The 21,174-nt window shown below is 40.6% G+C and overlaps 1 protein-coding gene and 1 long non-coding RNA gene across 7 annotated transcripts in view; one reads left to right on the plus strand and one right to left on the minus strand.

Annotated features, from left to right (window-relative positions):
• MRTFB (myocardin related transcription factor B) overlaps positions 1-21,174 on the plus strand; it is a 168,302-nt gene that overhangs the window by 123,955 nt on the left and 23,173 nt on the right. For all 6 annotated transcript variants that reach the window (XM_033102063.1, XM_033102062.1, XM_033102064.1 and 3 more), the window contains 5 exons: positions 820-875; positions 1,982-2,057; positions 6,358-6,519; positions 8,081-8,259; positions 20,375-20,512. In XM_033102063.1, coding sequence (XP_032957954.1) covers positions 820-875; positions 1,982-2,057; positions 6,358-6,519; positions 8,081-8,259; positions 20,375-20,512 — 611 coding nt within the window. The remainder of the gene's footprint in view (positions 1-819; positions 876-1,981; positions 2,058-6,357; positions 6,520-8,080; positions 8,260-20,374; positions 20,513-21,174) is intronic.
• Positions 4,794-21,174, minus strand: part of LOC117019848 (uncharacterized) — a 57,420-nt gene continuing 41,039 nt past the window's right edge. The window contains exons 2-3 of the long non-coding RNA XR_004422577.1: positions 17,683-17,745; positions 4,794-5,505 (exon numbers count right to left, since the gene is read on the minus strand). This is a non-coding gene — a long non-coding RNA (uncharacterized LOC117019848). The remainder of the gene's footprint in view (positions 5,506-17,682; positions 17,746-21,174) is intronic.

The raw sequence follows: 21,174 nt of genomic DNA on the forward strand, positions 1-21,174 counted from the left end.
GTCTTACATCCCATCCGTCATCTAACTGCCCGGAGTCGTAAGTGCACGGCGTTATATCAGACAGTGATGGATACCTGCTTCCCCGAAAATAAGACCTAGCCGGATCATCAGCTCCAGTGCATCTTTTGGAGCAAACATTAATGTAAGATCCGGTCTTATTTTACTATAAGACTGGGTCCCATATAATATATCATATCATACCATATCATATCATATCATATAATACCAGGTATAATATAATATAGTACCGGGTCTTATATTAATTTTTGCTCCAAAAGACTCATTAGAGCTGATTGCCTGGCTAGGTCTTATTTTCGGGGAAACACGGTAGACACGCAAAAAATTTTACAAAGACAATTAATAACAATAGTTGAGTGATATTTTAGTAAACACTGCAGAGTGTCCTCATGTTCAAGGTTAGATCACTCAGTGTTAAATATCCCGAGGACACTGGGCTTTTCCCAGTAGCTTATTATTTCCATCAAAAGCAAAAATCTGTCACGGAATCATCACAGTTCCCTCGGTAATGGTAATTTGCCCCAACTACTGGTTAGAACTAGTCTGACCTGATATTTGCATTGTCATGATGTATACAACTCTGTTTTAAATGTACACCTGTTTTATTTGTGAAATACACAATTCTGAAACATTTAAGGTTCCACATTTTACAGATCTCCTAAAGGAACTAGTAAATAAATGAAACTGTAGATGCAAACTAATAAGATTAAGAGGAAACAGCAACAAGATGTACTGTAACATTTGGCTGAAGGCTGAACTCCTCCATTTATACCATGGAAATGATTTCTTTTCCTCTCACAGCTTTGAAGAGCCCAGCGGCATTCCATGAGCAGATAAAAAGCTTGGAACGAGCCAGAGTAAGAAATCTCAGTTTGAAATGTTCTCCTTCTCTCTCGTATTTTAAAGTACCTGTGGACTAGTGACCTTACTTCCACATATGTCAGTAGAGAAAATGCGGTGTATTTTCAGGACACATGGCAAACAGGGTAATATATTCTGGGGTAGTTTTATGTTGGAAGTTTGAAGAAAATACGTGACGTTCACATTTTGTTCTTTTAAAACTAGTAACTAATTTTTGTACATACAGGACACATCACACCTCTTCACTTTCTTGCTTACAGAGTCTAACCACAGTTTTTAGAATAATAGTGGAGTAATTCTGCCATTTGTCACCCTAGCAGACAGGCTGTCCCAGTGAGATACTGATACCAGATTCTTTGGTGGTTTCCCTACTGAGCGTGTATTTGACCAAGAGTGAGAGAATTTGGCTGAATGAAAGAATATTGCTACGTTCAACTCTGCGTAAGACTTTGAGTTGACTCTGTCATAGCTGCACATCAAACTAATGTTTAATATTTTTCTTTAAAAATACCGTTATGCACATCTATGCTTTTTATTTTAGGGAAAACTTCTATCATGTGTTATGAAAAGCATGTTCCAAAAATTCCTTAAGATTTTTCCCAGGATGCAAAATGATCTCTAAAAGTCTTATAAAATATAAAACCTATTTTAAAGACTTATTGTTTGGAGTTGAGTACAGTTCTGAATAAGAAAATATGATCAAAGATATTAACTCATCCAAGAAAATACATGAGAACTTTTAGGAAATTATCTAGGTGGATTTTTACTTGACCTGAAGTGTAGATTTTATTGATTTCAGATATTTAAAATGATCAAAATCCTATGTCTGTTAAAAAATCAACTTCAAAGTTATGCCTTTCCCAAGTTTTAAAGTGTTTGTACCATCATACATTTCACATCCCCGTACGATTTTGAAGGCTGCAGTTTAAATCATGTATTGGATAATAGTTTCTCAGAGTACTAATGTCTACTCTTTTCTTCCTCTTAAAATCATGACCAAAAGTATATCAATTTATTTAAATGAAGTACCTTGAGAGAAAAAATGTAAAACCACAATAAGTCATAAACAATTTATGGTAAGACTTTCTCTTTTTTTTTTAAGACCGAAAACTTTTTGAAGCACAAGATCAGGAGCCGGCCAGATCGCTCTGAACTTGTCAGGATGCACATTTTAGAAGGTGAAGGTTTTATTTCTGTTATTTTGCTGAATTTTGCTCAAGGGAAGAAGTGAGAATGCTGTTTCTGTGTGTTCCCACTTTAGTAACTTTTTACCCCACAGGCTGATATCCTCCAAATCGGAGAGCAGCATAAAGAGCCAAAGTTAAATGTTATGTTAGAGACATGGGGAAGGTTTCATTCTCCAAATAACCAGCTGCTGGACTGACTCTTCCCCACCAGCTGGTACCATAGGTTTCTCTACCACACTGTTGTGGAAAAACATTTTTGGTCCGGAAGATTTTGTCATCAGTGAAGGACACGTGCCCTCTCACTGAGTCAGAAAGGGTGTGAGAGCCACAAGCCTAACCCTAGATTTCCAGCTCCTTGGACCCTTTTATGTCTGCCTGCTATGACACCCACACCTCACGTTTTCTCTCGGTTGCTGCTTACGCACAATCCAGCTCTCTCCGACCGTCAGCACACACCCCCTTCACGGGGCCAGACTTTCTCGATGAGCTAGCCTCATCCCGTGTGAAGCTGGTGGGGTCAGCTCTTTGGTGAGACGCACGGCTCAGGCCAGGTGTTTTTCTTTCTAAAGACAATGCATTCTGGTTTTGCACTGTAAATTCCCCAAGTTACATTTTCTGCCATTGTTTTGCTTCTCTGACCAATTTACTGGACAAGACGAGGCCCTTAAGCCTGTGCTAGCCCTGAGTGTGTTAAACCTTGAGAAGATACAGAAAGAATCTGAAAACTCTCAGACATTTAGAAACGATTATTAGGGAAGAGGAACTTTCAGTTTGTTCTCTCTGTCCTGATGACAGCGTTAGTGTCCGAGTTAGGTTGATTTTACAAAGTTTTAGGTTGTAGCTCAACAGAAGGAATAATGTCCTAATGGTCAGACGTGTCCCAACATAAAATCGTCAGGAAGTGATTTGGTTGCTGTTATCAGAGGTGCTCATTCATTCACTGGCCAGTGAGCCAGATGCCCAGCAGGTGAGCCAGGTGGACGCTTGTCCTCACGGGGCTTACATTCTAATGGCACAGACAGGTAAGAAACAGGCCAAACAAATAATTACAGAGTGTCAAAGTGCTTTATAGGGAATAAACAGGCTGCTGAGATAGGGAATAAGCACATCAAGGATATTATAAAGAAGTTCCACGTATCACGTTTGTCTCTGTAACCCCAAGTGGGGTCTCTTCTAATCCAGAGAATCTACAATTATGCATCTGTCTTCAGATCTGGGGCAGGAGGTGAGAGGTATATGCCTTTCTCTACTTTGGGTTGTGTTCTCAGAAGTCCACTAGACTAAAAAAGCTTTTCCACAACTCCAGTGGTTGGGTAGGAGCAGCTACCAGCTGTCAGAGAAAAGTACATCTTCAGAGAAGCAAGTTTCCTGGTAAATAACTCGATACATGGCTCCTTCTCTGCCTGAAAATATCTTGCCCTACAAGGGACATTTTAGTAGGAGAAGTGCTGTCTCTTTCCACTTGCCTTCTGACTATAACAGGTATTATTAATATAATTAAAACAAAGACAAACACATTTAACTATCAAAAGGGATCATATTTGCTTTTTTTTAAAAGAAGACTACCCAACGTTTAAAAACCTAACCATGTATATGAATGAACCATAAGTGATGCTTTTAGGACATCTGTTCTCAAGTTGGGATTTTTGAAGTAGGAACTAACATGTCATCTATAATTTGAAAATTACCTTAAACCCTCCCCCCACCTTACCCCCCCCACACACACTTATTTTAACATTATCCCAATTAGGATTGAATTGGATGTTTGGCAGGCAAAAGTCTTAATTATTTTCTGAAGTTCAGCGGCTAAAAGCCAGGTTCGATCTCAGGGACATGAGGAGGTTCCTACTGTGTTCATACTATGAACAGACACGAACCAAAATGCCAGCCTCTGATGGTTTACTTTTGAGATATTTTCTTTCCAAACGTATTCCTGATACCTCTCAGATGGCCTTAGTGGGAGAGAGCAGAAAGGCAGAAGACTATCCTACCGAGATCTTAACAAAAGCATTAAATATCACCCTAACAGTGGTCTGCACCTGTCACCTTCCTGGGTGGTTAGAAGTGTTTTATAACAAGATTGGGGCCACAGTTGGTTATATGGTTATATAGGAAAAGTATAAAATGAGAAGACCACACGTTATTTTAACTTACAGAAATGTACATTTATTTGCCAAAATTCTGCCTTTGGGAAAGGCTTTAATGAATGGAGTCCACGTTCTCCTTCCTGAACAAAGCACAGTTATTGTACATCTCCCACCACTTCCATTTAGTGGAACAAAAACTTAACGACTTGAAAAGCAATCTGAGTTTTAAAATCCTACATTTTCGAGGCCTGCCCGGTGGCTCAGGCGGTTAGAGCTCCATGCTCCTAACTCCGAAGGCTACCGGTTCGATTCCCACATGGGCCAGTGGGCTCTCAACCATAAGGTTGCCGGTTCAACTCCTTGAGTCCTGCAAGGAATGGTGGGCCCTGCCCCCTGCAACTAAGATTGAACACGGCACCTTGAGCTGAGCTGCCGCTGAGCTCCCGGATGGCTCAGTTGGTTGGAGCGCGTCCTCTCAACCACAAGGTTGCCGGTTCGACTCCCACAAGGGATTGTGGGCTGTGCCCCCTGCAACAGGCAGTGGTGGCTGGACCTGTAGCTGAGCTGCACCCTCCACAACTAAGACTGAAAGGACAACAACTTGACTTGGAAAAAAGAGAAAAAAGTCCTAGAAGTACACACTCTTCCCCAATAAAGTCCTAAAAAAAAATCCTACATTTTCCAATGTTTTCCCAAATCTTTGCTAATTGCCCTATTTTGACAGTGATTTTTTTTTTAATGACTCACCTTTATCAAGTTGTTCCAAAGCATTTAACTTAGGTTTCCAAGAAATAGTAATTATATTTTTGAAGTTTATCATTTTCCCATGAAATTGTCAATATGTTAGTTAAATATGTATTGACAGTTGCAATCCCAACAGATTTGAACTATTTTATGGGCAGTCAGGGTTGACTCTTGGTAAGCGTGTAACTCAGCTAGTGGAAAGAGAAGTACAGTTGACCCTTGAACAGCACGGCTTTGAACTGTGCAAGTCCACTTATTTATTTCAAAAAATAAGGTAAATGTATTTTCTCTTCCTTATGTTTTTCTTAATAGCATTTTCTTTTTTCTGGCTTACTCTAGTGTGAGAATGCAGTAGGTGATATATGTATAACATACAAAATATGTGTTTGTTGACTGTATGTTGTCAGTCAGGCTTCTGGTCAACAGTAGACTATTAGTAGTTAAATTTTTGGGGAGAAAAACATTATACGTGGACTTTTGACTGTATGGGGAGTCGGCGCCCCTAATCCCCCATGTTGTTCAAGGGTCAGCTGTCCCAGACCTGCTGGAAAGTAGTTCATCGGTCACAGGCTTTGAGTAAGCTTCGGGCTTCACCCAGGACGTTTTACCTACAAAATGGAGAATATCAGTTAATCCTGAGAATGTCTATGGGGAATTTCATTAAAAGACCTAGTATATAATTTAAGACACAAGCAACTTGCAACTCGGAATTTTGGGCTAACACCTGATCATTATTTGAGGACAATGTAATAAAATGATAGAGTTACCATAAACACAAGTAATTGACAGAATTATGTAAATGAACAAGTTATATTTATCTGTTGTACAGCTTGATGAATTTGTAAGTAGATGAGTTGATGCTTCCGTCTGCACATTTGTTACTATGTACAGTACTTGACTGTTCCTGACAGATACAAGGTTATGTATTCAGAAATAAAGCCAGATCCTTAATTACAGCAATCGATCGGCTCAGACACACAGGGCTCCATCCAGGAATTCGTAGCTTTTCCCAGTGAGTCCTGCAGAGACACTTACATCCTAAGACACGACGTCCCCCCTCTAGGAATTGACTTTCCAATGAAGCCAAATCTAAAACAGTGACTTCTTGGGCCGTGGACCACCTCTGTCTTGTCCATCCTCTGTGTCCCCAACACCTAATAAATGTGAATAGGGCCCTCTTTTCATAAATGAGCTATAGCAGTGCCCCATTCTCCACTTGAATTCACGTGAATTTGAGTCTGAGGGCATCCATGTTGCATAGACAAGATAAAGCTACTCAGGACTAAAAATATAAGCTGTATTCTGGAGCATTCTTAAACAGTCATCTTCTCTTGCCGTAAATATCTTGAGAACACACACATATGTTTAAGCCAGTTTAAATTAAATTTGTTGCCCTGAAATAGCTTTATGGAATAGAGATAGTGATTCAAGTCATGGTTAAACTGTGTTTCTTCCTTTAGAAACGTTTGCAGAGCCGTCCCTGCAGGCCACTCAGATGAAGTTGAAAAGAGCTCGTCTAGCCGATGATCTGAATGAAAAGATTGCACAAAGGCCTGGTCCTATGGAGCTGGTGGAGAAGAACATCCTGCCTGTCGACTCCAGTGTCAAGGAAGCAATTATAGGCAAGTCTCTAAACGGGACCCTTTTCTGGGAGAAGACACTCTCGTGATTTTTAGGTTAAAACACATTGAGTTAAAAAGCCCAGCACCAATCATGAGGATTGTTTTCTGGGTGAAGTAGAAATTGACACTAGACTGATTTCCGTTATTGTTACTGTAGTCGTCCCTCGGTGTCCCAGGTGGATTAGTTCCAGGAGCCCCCGTGGGTACCACAGTGCTCAGATGCCCAAGTGCCCTAGAGAAAATGGCGTGGTATTTGCATATAACCTACACACATTTCCCCCTCCCCCCGACCTTGCATACTTGAAATCATCTCGATTACTTGTAATAAATACCTAATACAATGTAAATGCTGTGTACATAGTTGTTATACTGTATTGTGTAGGGGATCATGACAAGGAAAACAGTCTGTAGGAGTTCAATACAGATGTAACCATCCCAGGCCTGACTACACAGTGCACGTCAGCAACAATGTAACTCTCCCCCCCCCCCCAATATTTGCAATCTGGGGCTATTCGAGTCTGGGGATGCAGAACCTGCCGGTACAGAGGGCCAGCTGTGTATTATGCATTACAAACCAGCGTCTCTAACCAAAGAACAGATTCTACTTATATCTGAGGTTTTAGTCTTTAAGTTCTGATTTCATTAGCATGTTTTCTAAGCCAAACTTACTCTATTATACTGGTGAGTTTCTGTATAAGTTTTGCAACTTTTCATTATTTTCGTTCTGTTTACTTCCAGGAAAGATAAACAGCTTGTTTAGTGTTAGTTCAGGAAGGCGACCAGCAGATGAATGTAGTTGTATCCGTTAAAAAAGGTAGTACCCATCCATTTCATCTCTTAGCTACCTGGTTACTAATGCCCCCCCACTTTTTTTTCCACTATGATAGTTCCATGACACGCTGGGACTTCTTATTTTGCATTAGTATGAGTTTCAAACTTAGGCAGCTTGTAGTCAAAAATTCTTAGTACAATTAAATATGACTCCATTCAATCACAAGAAAATGGGCCCCCAAATAAGGTGACAGTATAGCCGGGCTGCTCTGTGACGTGGGACTTAACAAGAGACCCAGTCATGGCCCCATTTTCCCCGTTGCCTCGGAGTGGGTTTTAGCAGCTGAGCTCAAAATCAGGATCCAGACGAGGCCCACACGTTGCGTTGGCTGATGCACCTCTGAAGTCTTACTCTTTTGGGTGGGTAGTCCGCCGCCTCCCGTCTCTGTTTATTAGGTGATGGACGAGCTTGTTTTGTCCTCTAGCATCTCCGCATTCTGGATTCCACTGGATGCATACGTGTTCCCAGGTGTCACTAAAACTTTTCGTGTTTCCTGTACTTCCTGTCGCTGGTAGTTGGAGCCAGAGGCTTGATCTGATTCAGGTTTATTTTTTCCAACTACTCATCATAGGTAGTGGGGTCCTTCCATTGGGAAGTACAGTATGTTTGTTTATTTTTTTTTGAACCAGCTTCTTAAGTTCTTACAGTAAACAATCTTTCTCCTCCTTTTTTCACTTTAAGCTTAGTATTCCAAGGGCAAGACAAGTTAAGTATCATTTCTTTCTTTAGGTGTTGGGAAGGAGGAGTATCCCCAAACTCAGGGTGATTTCTCATTTGATGAAGACAGCAGTGACGCTTTGTCTCCAGACCAGCCAGCCAGCCAGGAGTCGCAGGGGTCAGCCGCGTCCCCAAGTGAGCCAAAAGCGAATGAGTCGCCATCTCCTGCTACTGCAAACACTCCAGCCCAGGTATGACCTTTCTTTTTTTTTTACCCTTAAATAGAGAATGTGTCTTGTTTTTCACATGTCAAGTATATATCTTGTGTTTTACATATCAGTACATTCTCACCAGAAGACAAGTCTGAAAATATAAGAAAGTAAAGATTTCCCACCTGTAATCTAACCACTGTTAACATTTTTCAATAGAATCTTATATTTTATTTCTGTCCTATACATGCATTTTTATTTTACAGTTTTGTAACTCACTTTTAACATTTTTTCCACCTAACTTTTTTGGGGGCTATAATTCACATACCATAAAATCCACCTTATTATTTTTATTATCTTCACCATTTTAAGGTGTTCAGTCCAGTAGTGTTACGTGTACTCTCCTTGTTGTGCAACCATCACCAGAACTTCTTCATCGTGCAAAACTGAAACTATACCCATTGAACAAGTCCCAGTTCCTGCCTGCCCCCAGGCCTGGTACCCACCGTTCTGTTTCTCTCTCTGTGAGTTTGACTACTTTAGACATCTGCATGGAATCACAGCATTTGTCTTTTTGTAACCGGCTTACTTCACTTAACGTAATGTGCTCAAGATTCCTCCATATTGTAGCGTGTGACAGGATCGCCTTTATTTTTAAGGCCGCATAAGTTGTCATTGTATGGCCAACGCCCCTGGTGTCTACCCATCGGTCAGAGCCGTTGGGGGGGCTCCCATCTCGTGGCTATTGTGAATAATGGTGCTGTGAACATGGTGTGGAAACATCTCTTCGAGACCCCACTTTCAGATCTTTTGGGCATATACCCAGCAGTGGGATTGCTGGATCATATGGCCGTTCTATTTTTAATTTGTTAAGGAACCTCCACACTGGTTTCCACAGTGGTTGCACCATTTCATACTCCCGACAGTGACAGGGGTCCCAGTTTCTCCACATCCTTGCTGACACTTGTTGATTTATGTTCTTTTGATAATTAGCCATTCCAGTGGTATGAAGTCATACCTCTTTGTGGTTTTGAGTTGCATTTCTCTAATGCTTAGTGATGTTGAGCATCTTTTCGTGTGCTTATTGGCCATCTGTTTATTATCTTTGGAGAAATGTCTGTTCAAGTCCTTTGCCTGTTTTTCAATCAGGTTATTTTTTATTTCAGGTTTTCCTATTGTTGAGTTGTACTTCTTTATATATTCTAGATGCTAACCTCATGTCAGATATATGATTTGCAAATATTTTCTCCCATGTGTCACCTTTTCACTCTGTTGATAGTGTCCTCTAATGCATAGAAGTTTTAAGTTTGATATAGTCTCTGGTCAGTAAATAGATACTTATATCACTTTAATTGCTACATGGTATTCACTTGAACTGATGTACTGTGTCTTCTTGAACCAATTCCCTGTTGTTGGTTATTTGGAGTTGTTTCCTATTTTTCACTCTTCTACAAACAACAAGAGCCTCTATTGTATTCTGTCACATTTGCTATACCCTGGTTTTTGTTGGGTACTTGTCTCATCATTTCTTTGGATAACTACCAGATACTGAAATGGACGTGGATCTTTCGGTAGGCAGAAGATAGACACTTGAACTGCCTTCCTGGAAGGTAATACAGATTTCCACTCACTATGTCTTTACCACACATAGGTAATATTACCTTAAGCCTTGCACACTGCTGGGAGTTTTGAGTGTTTTAATTGGCTCCTTCATTTTGGTAAGATTGAATTCATTTGTTCAACAAATATTTATTGAGCACCTATTATGTGTCAGATTGTATGGGGGACTGCGTCCAGTGCATGCAAAGGAATCTAATAATTTTTTTTGATTGGAAATTAACATTTCTTATTTTTCCATGCATGTTCATGTATCTGTTGGTTTTATAAGAACTCCTATGCTGCACATAACTTGTTTTTCATCTCTCCGTATGGTGTTTTTGACTTAACTGAAACTTGAATAGTATTTTGTTATTTTAAAGTCAGAACTATTGACCTACTTAATGTGATTGGTCAAGTTCAGTAGAAAATGTTCTTGTTAAAGCCTAGCATCATAGCATGTTTGAGTTAGAAAGGAAGTCAGCAGGTGTCAGCCTCAACCCTTACCCCAAGGGAGGCCTGAGTTCACAGAGGTATGGAAGTTTGGGGATTCAAGATGTTGGCATGTTTTCTGACAGCACTTCTCATACATGAATATCTATTTGTTAGTGACTATGTCGTTAGTGTTTTCTTCCTTGCACTTACCACCCTTGATCTGAAATATATTAACTTATGTGTTTATTGTGTATATGCCTCTAAGGAAAATGTGAGCCTATGAGGAGAGGGCCTCTGAGAGGACAAGAACTACGTGTGTGTGTGTGTGTGCACACGTGTGCATACATGTGCAACATCTCGCACGGGGCCTGGTACAGAAAAGTGCGTAGGAAATGTTGAATCGAATTCCGCACCGTGAGCGCTGGCTGACGCCCACTGTGCAAGCCGCGTGTGTTTGTGTCCCTCCGTCTGAGAGTAGAGCCTCTCCATCTTGAGTTCATCAAAGGTCGTGTGGGTAGTGACAGCTCATATTGTCCTGTTGAAGCTTACATGGCAGCAATGACTAACCTCTCGGCTTTGCTGGCCTGGCAGAAGGATGAGCGTCAGTGACCAACCCGTGGCCTGAGGTCTCAGGCAGAAAGGGAGGGTGAGGGAGACCAGCCCCTCCTGTATTCTCACATGTTTGCTGCACCCGGTTTTGAGCTTTAAAAATAGGGCTAACAAGAATGTCAAGTATGCAAGTAAATACCATAAAAAACAGTTGTACTTATCCATGGGGGCTGTCTGTTCTCTGCTTCTGGCTGAGTAGGTCAGGATATCAGACAGCTATTAGCATGGCCTTAGCTTGTAGTAACACAGACCTTGTCACTGTCTACCTAGTGATGGCTTCATGACACCACCACCTGTAGGAGATGGCATTCTCCTTGTCCCAACATTGCTTGCACTGTTGGGTTTTTAACTTTGCTCATGAAACTTGGTCTCCAGCTAAGTTCATAAGTGAGAAGCTTTAACCAGAGGCAGTCACACCCAGTGGGCTGACATTCCAGAATTCCGTGAAGGAAAAAAGGAATAGCAGTGTTTCTTGAAGAATAAATATGGTCTATTTGTCATCAGTGCAACACACACTGAGACTCGGGTCTTTCCTGAGCGTGACATTAGTTTTGATAACACACTAGCGTTGCTGCAGCACCTGTTCTGTCTGTGTGCAGACCACCACCACTCTGACCTGTCACCAGGCCTGGGGGAAGCCCCACTTTAGAGAATGGTACCCTCCTTACTTAGACCTTCAAATAAGTCAGAGAATCTAGAAGCAGAGCTGGTTCCCTCAGCTTGACCTGGCACGTAATTCCTGTGCCATGTACCTCGAGGCTTTCTTAAATTGTGTCCTTCATAAAATTCCCTTGTGTTGCACGTTTTCATATTTATAAGTAAGGAATCGGACAAAGTCTTGCTATACTTTTATTTATGCAATTAAAGAAACATCTCTCTGTTAACTGTGCTACATGGATATGGAAGAAAGATAATCCTTAAGTAGGATTGTTGTAGGCTTTTGTTTGTTTTTCTGTGTGGTTTTTTTTTTTTTAAAGATTACATTGGGGAAGGGGAACAGGACTTTATTGGGGAACAGTGTGTACTTCCAGGACTTTTTTCCACGTCAAGTTGTTGTCCTTTCAATCTCAGTTGTGGAGGTTACCGTTCAGCTTCAAGTTATTGTCCTTTCAGTCTTAGTTGTGGAGGGCGAAGCTCAGCTCCACGTCCAGCTGCCGTTTCTAGTTGCAGGGGTCGCGGGAGTCGAACCGGCAACCTTGTGGTTGAGAGGACGCGCTCCAACTAACTGAGCCATCCGGGAGCTCAGCGGCAGCTCAGCTCAAGGTGCCGTGTTCAGTCTTAGTTGCAGGGGCGCTGCCCACCATCCCTTACGGGACTCGAGGAATCGAACTGGCAACCTTGTGGTTGAGAGCCCACTGGCCCATGTGGGAATCGAACCTGCAGCCTTCGGAGTTAGGAGCATGGAGCTCTAATTGCCTGAGCCACCGGGCTGGCCCCCTTTTGTTTTTTTAATCAACTACAGAGGCAAACTTTATGATGCCTATAAAATCTTTTAGATTTTTGTGTCATCTAGAAGTGATAATTAGGTCTCATTTTGGCAAATTTTGTACTTTAATTATTTTCACTGTTCTAGTGTTTGTTTATAGAATTTGTCCAGACATCTCACTTGATATAAAATAACTATATATATATATATATACATATATATATATATCCCTAAATATAATACTTTCACATTTGTAGTTGAAGAGGAAAGTACCTGAAAACATTGCTTCTCATCAGACATCAAGTTTCCAGAAGGCAGGGGTGTCCCTTCATTTTGTCTTGGTAACTTCATACCGAACACACGGGGTCCAACACACAGCAAGTGCTATTGCTTTAATGAATGAAAAATCCTCTGCAATTTATTTTTTCCTGCTTTAGAATTGTCATTGAACCCCCACCTCTGAAAAATCAGTCTCATCACTATTATTAAAATAGTCCTTACAAAGCAAAGATAATAAAAGAGAGACATAAATGTCTTGTATTTTGGGTATGCTTTGAGATTCTTAATTTTTAATCTTTAAAATGGACACTTGGTTTAAGGGTTGGATGGTGAAGTTAGTTACTATAGACTGGTGGTTCTCACATTGCTTGTAAGGGAGGACTAGTGTGTGTTTGTTGTTTATATGGTTTGTTTGATTTCTAGTGCATAGTGGGCTAATCCTCTTGTAAAATACAATAAAAATTGTGGGGTGCCACCAGATTTCTGTAAGAGTTCCTGTGCTTGTCGCAGGCAAGTAACAAAGGTCTACAGACCACATTCTCCGTAGCTCTGCCATAGATTTCACTTCGCTTCCTGTTTACCTAACCCAAGTTTTTCTCATATGTTGATTAATCATTTCATACTGCATGTTTAATCCTATGGCTTAAATACATTCTTCTAATTTCCCTGTTCAGTTCTTTAAATACTTGGCCTAATGTATAGTTCAAGGCAGTGTAGGGAATTTCTTTTAGGTTCTTCAAAAATTATATTTACAGATAATTAGTTGAGAGGAAATTAGGCTCAAGATTTCTTAATGCTTTGCTTATTCCAAAATGTCTTAGGACACAGAGTCTCCTTAATTCTTTTCAGAACACACAGATACCGGGGGATTAAGTCCTATAGGGAAGTATGCAAGTAAAAGAAACATCCCCTACCAAAAAAAAAAAAAAATTACCACCTAATATCTAGGAAAGAAAAGATTTTTTCAAGCACTTGTCTTGCAGTCTCAGAGCTAAAATGCTAATGACCTTGCAATGTGGACAGTGCAATACACCACCATGTCCTTCCTTCAAAATGTAAATTTTAACAGTGAAAAAACATATTTCTGTGTGGCCTGTAAGAGACTAAAACTGCTTTTCCTTGGGCTCTTTTGTCTTTTTAGTTCTGATCAAAGTACAGCTGGAAAGAAATTGGGCAAAATATTAATGGAACACACATCACACATTGGAGCTCAGCTTCCTTTATGCATGAACAATGAGAAGCTGTAGGAAATTAAGGACAGCTAGCCGCAGGGGGGACCAGGAGCCGTTACACTGGTTCTTTTAAGCTGAAGACTTTCCTCTGAGCAATTTCGTAAGCCGCTTAATTAATCATTTATTAATATGATAAACACAGATATTTATCCTGTGATCTGACAGGATCTGTGTTAATTTTCAAGCCTGGGCTACAAGAACAGAGCCTGTGCTGAATTCAAAGTTGTGCTGAAAGGAACCTTGTTGGTCAGTTACTCTGCATATTTTCCGGAAGACAAGCTCAGGAGAATTTGGTAAACTTATCTACTATCTATTTTTTCCCATTGTATCAAGCAACTTTTCAGGTAGACAACCTTCAGCCAATTTATAATATAGAGACCTTGGGTTTAAGCTAACAAAGAAAATGAGCAAGGTCTAATAGGCCAGCCATGCACCCATATATAGATAACCAGAATTAAACAAACTTATTAGAAATACTCAGCGATAAAATTCTGAGTAAGGTAGCAGAGATACAGACTGTAGTAATTTCTATTGTTACCCCTTCAGCTATGCCTTTTATAGCAAGTGTCAAGAGGACTCTGCCACCACCTCAGGGATGATGTAGATAGATGCCTGATTGCCGCACTGTACACCTGAAGCTGAAGCTGAACAATAATGTCCACTATAATTTCATACATATATATATATGTATATGTATATATATGTATGTACATACTTGCAAGAAGCGGAGTACAGCATTAGGAATAGAGACAGTGGAAATGTAATGGCTCTGTGCGATGTCAGAGGGGTAGTGGATGGGGGCAGGGGGGTTGTCACTGTGTGAGGGATATAAAGGATAAACGTCTAAGTAGTACTTTGTCTTGTGCACCTGATTAATTAAAAAAAAAAAAAGATATGGAAGCAACCCAAATGTCCATCAACAGAAGACTGGATAAAGAAGAGGTGGTATGTATATAAAATGGAACGTTACTCAGCCATAAAAAGAATAAAATCTTACCATTTGCAACATGGATGGACCTAGAGGGTATTATGCTAAGTGAAATAAGTCAGACAGAGAAAGACAAATACCATATGCTCTCACTTATTTGTGGAATCTAAAGAACAAAGTAAATGAACAACAACAGGAAGAAAAAAAAAAAGGACTCTGCCGCTATTCACACTTAGATTTGAGTTGGTGTCCAGCGTTAGCTGTGAAGTTGTCTTCCATCCCAAGTCTTAACTCCCCTGTGACCAGTATGGGAAGGGCCAAAGGTAGTGCATTACGCACAATAGGCCTTTTCCATTTCTCTGGAAATAAAGAAACGTTTATCGAATGCCATCGAGACAATGATAAGGAATAACGGCCAACGCTTGCCGAGCACCTAACGAGCCAGCACTGAGCTCCATGTCCTCCGTGCATCTCCTGGGGCAGATGTCGGGAAGTGTGGGCACCTGTGTGGCCCACACAGGGTTTGAACGTACGACTTCTTATCAGGCCAACGGTTTGAGATTTTTCTGCAGGTGAGTGTCTAACACATCACCCGGGGTCATCCTGTTATGAGTCCCAGTGACAGCTCTAGTTTGTCTCATCCAAGAAATACATGCATGCCATTGTTTCCTCTCCTGTACAGTCTAGTCAAGTATCATAACTCAGTTACCAAAAATGAATAACAGTAATTCTAATACTTAGTGTGCTTCCACATTCTGGCCCCCCATGGTCACTTTAACTAACTGGTGAATCCCCAACAGGGTCACACCAAGGTGGTAACAGACATTCGGTATGATTCGGCAGGATATAATACATAATATGTGACATCTTTATAAAGAGGACTATACTTAAATGAGGTGGACATTAAGAGTTTCCAAAGTTGTCCTAAGTATTAACGAAATCTTTATGTTGATCCTTCTGTGAACTTACCACCCAAAGATTGGTGATATTTTAAGTGACTAATCACCTTGCAGCTTTGTAGCATTTCTCGTTGTTGCAGTATTGGTCATAATCGAAATATTAAAATTTAGCACTAAATAAATAGACTCACATTTTAGATTTTTGTGCATGTCTTTGCATGCTTACCACTGTCTCACAAGTGACAGAAAATCTCACTTTGGAAGCTAATGCAGGAAGGCCCAGGCCCTCGCTCTCCCACAGAAACATTAAATAAACTACAGGCTGACTGAAATAACTTTGTAAGAGCTCTGGAAACCGGTCAGCAGACTATACCAACCACACGGACACCCAGCCACCTTCAGGAGGGTAGAGAACATGCCACCCTCGCTCACCTCCTCCCACTAGGCACAGTCAGAAAGAAGCGGCCCAGTACCTGGCTGGCTCCCTCCCTCAGGACGGAAGGAGCCCAGCAGCACTTGTTTGCAGCATTCCGGCCTGTCTGTGGGCTGCCCGAGGGACTGGTTTCTGTCTTGTCTGACTCAGAACTCAGGGAAAAGCACATGGTTTGGCTGTGAAGCCGTGGACGGGAGTGGCAGGAAGCGTGGCATGTGGAAGTGTGGAGGGAACGAGGCCCACAGACAACGGGGTGTGAGTTCGTTTGCAAATCCTCTTTTGTTTTCTACAGGGTTTAAGCGACCAATGCACAAAAGAATCATAACTATATTAATGGCCACACAGTATATAAAGATATAATTTGTGACATCTGTAACATAAAGTGGAGGAACGTAGCTGTGAAGTAGTTTTGTGTGTAACTGAAGTTGGTATCAATAGAAGGTGGCAGTCATAGCTTTAGGATGTTATATATAATCCCCATGGTAACCACAAAGGACATATCTATAGAATACGCACAAAGGAAACGAGAAAGGAGTCACTACAGAAAATCAGCCAAAAACATAAATGGAAAGGTATCCCGTGTTCAAGGATTAGACTTAATTGAGATGTCAGTACTACACAAAGCAATCTGCAGATTCAGTGCTATTCTATCAACATCACAATGCAAATTTTTTGCAGAAGTACAAAAATTCATCCTAAAATTCACATGGAATCTCAAGGGACCCTAGATAGCCAAAACATTCTTAAACAAAAACAGAGTTGGAGGTGTCACATTTCCTGATTTCAAAATGTACCAAAGAGCTACAGTAATCGAAACAGTGTGGTTCTGGCATAAAGACAGAGAGAGAGACCAATGGAATAGAATAGAGAGCCCAGAAACAAATCTTCTTTTTTATGATTAAATGATTTTCGACAAGGGTACCAAGGTCACTCAATGGGGAAAGGACGGTCTTTTCAAAAAATGGTGTTGAGAAAACTGGATAGCCAGCAGCAAATGAAGACGGATGGTGGTGATGGTTGCAGAACAATGCAAATGTCCTTACGGCCGTGGAACTATGCGCTTTAAATGGTGTAAGTGGTAAATTTTATGTTGTGTGTTTTACCACAATTTTTTTAAATAATAGATTTTTTTAAATGCGAGGTGTGTGCAAGTCCTTACTAATAATCAGGTAAATGTCCACTAACTGTTGTGCTGATGGGTCATTTAATTCCCTTTTAATGTTCAGTGACTTGTTCTAAAAATGAAATGTTTAAACTTATAACTATATATTATAGGAACAAGTGGTCAGTTCTAGGTGATATGTTTTAACAAAGCTTGACTTTTACAGAAAATATCCATCTATTAAATGCACAAAGCATATGTTTTTTATTTGTATTCAACTCATTCATTGACTAGTGTTCGTTTTATTTGTCTGGGGATTGGAATATGGAAACAATATTTAAAGAATAACTGTAATTTGAATTTATTTGCATTTTGCCATCTTAATTAAGATTTCTGCTGCATCCTAAATAAAAACACATTTATTATAGATTTTTAAATCTACAGAACAAAAAAAGCAGTGTTTTTAAATATGTAGTTTCTGTCCCTCTGAATTGCATAAAGAAATTCTAGTGGAAAAGAAACTTACCAGAGGACATTGATCGGTCCTGGGCAAGTGTGTCATCTTTTCAGAACGAACCACTGCAGACACCTGAAATGTTACATAACTTTAAATCAGCATAAACATTTTTTCTGTCATGCGCTTCTTTTGTCACAGGACTTTCCCATAACAATATCTAATAAGAGGACAGTCTTTAAGATTGGAAGTGCTTTCTTTTGAATTTTATTTAATACATAAATACCCATCATAAAACAAGTGTTTCTCTGACATTTCGTGTGTTAGGATAACAAGAACTGGTGGTCATGAGACCTCTAACTTAGGATAATAATAGCTCTTAGATGCCGCAAAACAAAGTTTTGGGCTTTTTTGTTTTTTGTGGGTTTTTGTGTGTTTTTTGCAGAAGAGATTCTGAATCATTTTGAGGTTAAATTTTGATAGTACATAACGTAAACAAGTTTGGTGGTGATTTAAACATATTTAAAGATTTTTTTAAAAAAGATTTTAACATATCGCATACTATGAAACAAAATAAGTGTGGTCACCTCTATGGCTTGGATATTCTTTTAATCCTTTTTGGAATACTGTAATTTCAAAAGCATTAATATTTAGATTTGGGGGTGGGGGGACCCTAACCACTAGGATTCTAACATCTAGATATGATCCAAGGTGTTTTGGGGAGGTCCTTTCTAAGGCACAGAAAAAAAGGCTGGCAAAATGTAAAGAAGTGTTTAGATACTTCTCCCTTTTTAACCGGAATTTATCTCTACGTTAGGTAAAGTTTATCACTATATCTCAGTTGAGTTATTCTTGTGTTATGCTGGAGTCTGTGGTTTTCTGGGTAGCAAAGTCACACTGAAATACCAAAAGAGCTATTAAGATGGGAATATCAGTAATTAAGGCTGAGGTCAGCTAGGCAGGGTCTAGAATTACAGGCAAAACATTTTCATAAATCTCACAATTGATAGCACATTCGTGTTCCTGGGTTATTTTTCAGATTATTAACACTGCTCTCAAATGTGTCACCACTATCACATCAGTCAGTGGGGCTGGACTGGTAAAATAGCTTGCCAGGTTAGTAGAATTTATCTGCAAGGAAATACATATATTTCAAAATTCAAATATCTGATTCTATTTCGTATGCCAATTATTTAATAGCCAAGGAATGTTTCCCTTGTGTGAAAATTATCCCAGAGATAAGTATCCCAATGTCCCCAAAATGTGCTAAGTGAAAGGAAAACAAGTAACATAAAACCCTGTCCCTTAAAGCAGTGATCAGCGCTGTCATCTTCCACTTCCTGTCAGAGGTTCACTGAGGAGCTATCTGGGGTGGAAGTCTGCTGGAACACAGGTGTCAAAACTGTTGGATAAGTCCTTTCCTTTCTGTTTGAAAATGAAATGGAGGATAGCCATCTTTAAAAGGTCAAGTCTTTTACATTGTTAGCACTTACAGTTACTGATAATTACTTAAGAGCTGAAAGCCATGGCAAAGTGAAAACAAGCCTCAGGGAGAGAGCCGCCATGGGCACGCACAATTAATTGCACACTCACTCACGTACTCACAGTCTCAGCGGGCTCGCGAGTGTGACCTAGCATGAGTAAAGCCACAAAGAATTCCCATTCACCCATTAAACAAATATTTATTGAGTAACTAGTACGCGCCAAGCTTCATATTTCTTGTTGCTAATAGCCCTCTGACTTTTCAGGTCATTTATTTTCAGGAGGGAAAATACAGTTTGCTATTTTTAAACCCAAATACTTCAACAGGAGAACTGATTTTGATGGTTGTAATGAATTGAAGAGTTGTTCAGGGAAGTGAAAGTGATAAAGGAAGAAGACGTTTTTCCTTAAGATAAGGCTGGCAATAGTAAGTCCAAGTAGTAATCAATAGGCAGCATTTAACTGATGTCTTGTAATAGTGGTATCTCTTTCCAGTAAATGAATACTTGAAATCTACTTAAAGCAGGTTGCCAGTGGGAAGAGGCTGTGAGGTGGTTGATAGAAACCTCACAAAGCCTTCTGTCGCTCCTTTGTTCATGTATGACTCCAGGTTGAGATTCAGAAATTGCTTATCTGGGTCTAGGTGACACACTGACTTCTTGCTTTAAGTGTGAGGGGACAGTCAGTGACAAGGTCCGTCTTCCCAGAATGTATCCCATTGCAGGAATGGGGAGAAGTGGTTAACAAGAGTACCAGTCGGGTTTGCAGGTGGGAGCCCCAGCCACGGGGCAGGAGTGGAGCCTTCCTCCCCGACGGGCCGACCGGACCTGGGTGTGGCAGGGGATTCGGCCGGTGCCCGAGCACTTCAACATGACATTTGAATTAGGCCAGATTAGCATGACCTGCACGGCAGGAAAACCTATGAATACCATGTATTGTTTTGAACATTTTTACAAGAGCCGTGGATGTCTTTTCTGCCAAAAAAGGGTGGTTCTGACCGTATTTCTGAGAAAACAGTTGTGCAGTTCAGCCAGTCTAGCCTTATTTAGCTTTAGCTTCTCGTTGCTGTTGGGGCAAAGACTAAATAATTGGCTTCACCAGGGTGATGCATGTTCTTCCTCCGTTTGGGTCTCAGAAGTACTAGTATGCTTTTCTTTTGTTTCTTTTCTAGTGGACTTAAAAGAAAAAAAGAAAAATGAGGTCATTCTCTTATAATTCTGGTTTTCCTATTTTTACTGTCATTGATTTCACAGACTTGTTCCCTTTCTGCCTTTTCCACCAGTTTACTTCAGTGTCCCCAGCAGTTCCTGAATTCTTGAAAACTCCCACTCCTGCGGATCAGCCCCCCCCAAGGTCCACAGCTCCTGTGCTCCCCACAAACACTGTGTCCTCAGCAAAGCCTGGGCCAGCACTGGTGAAGGTGGGTACCCCGCACACACGCAGGACTGTCTGTACCGTGACTATCGTCTGTAGCCCTGTGCACAGAGGACAAAGGCATGTGTCCGCCTCGCCCGCCTGCCTTGTAGCCTGAAGCCTGAAAACAAAACCACGGGAGGACTTGCTAGACCAGGCTTTACAATTTGAAACTGCCACCTTCAACAAATGACCTGTTATTCTGTAGTCACAGAAGAGCACACAAGGTAGTCTGTGTGAAACTTTGGAGCAGCGCAGAGGGCCTTCGGGACCATCCTGCCTCATCCAGGCCACCAAGACACAGCATGGGGGACAGAGGAAGGTGGCGCTGCCTTAACACAGCACGAGAAGCATGACTCTCACCAACAGATGTCTTTAGTGGTTACATGATTTGGGGCTTTGTACACAAGGTCAAACGCAGTGCTATTCCAGATATATTACACGATAGGTTAAAGGTTTTAGAGAAGCAAATATGTTTTTGTGATTTAGCTGATTTGGCCCATTGAAGCTTAGCTTGTTCTTCAGATAAGCTGCAGATCTGTGGCACTGTTCCCTGCATTTTACTTGGTCAAAATTATTCAGTTAGAATAAATCCCACGGAAGATTAAAAATTTTAATATATAGTACATTTTTCAAGTGTTTAGTATTTAGAACTGCTAAATGAAGGGG

This window comes from Rhinolophus ferrumequinum, assembly GCF_004115265.2.
Source record: "Rhinolophus ferrumequinum isolate MPI-CBG mRhiFer1 chromosome 15 unlocalized genomic scaffold, mRhiFer1_v1.p scaffold_54_arrow_ctg1_1, whole genome shotgun sequence".
NCBI classification, from domain to species: Eukaryota; Metazoa; Chordata; class Mammalia; order Chiroptera; family Rhinolophidae; genus Rhinolophus; species Rhinolophus ferrumequinum.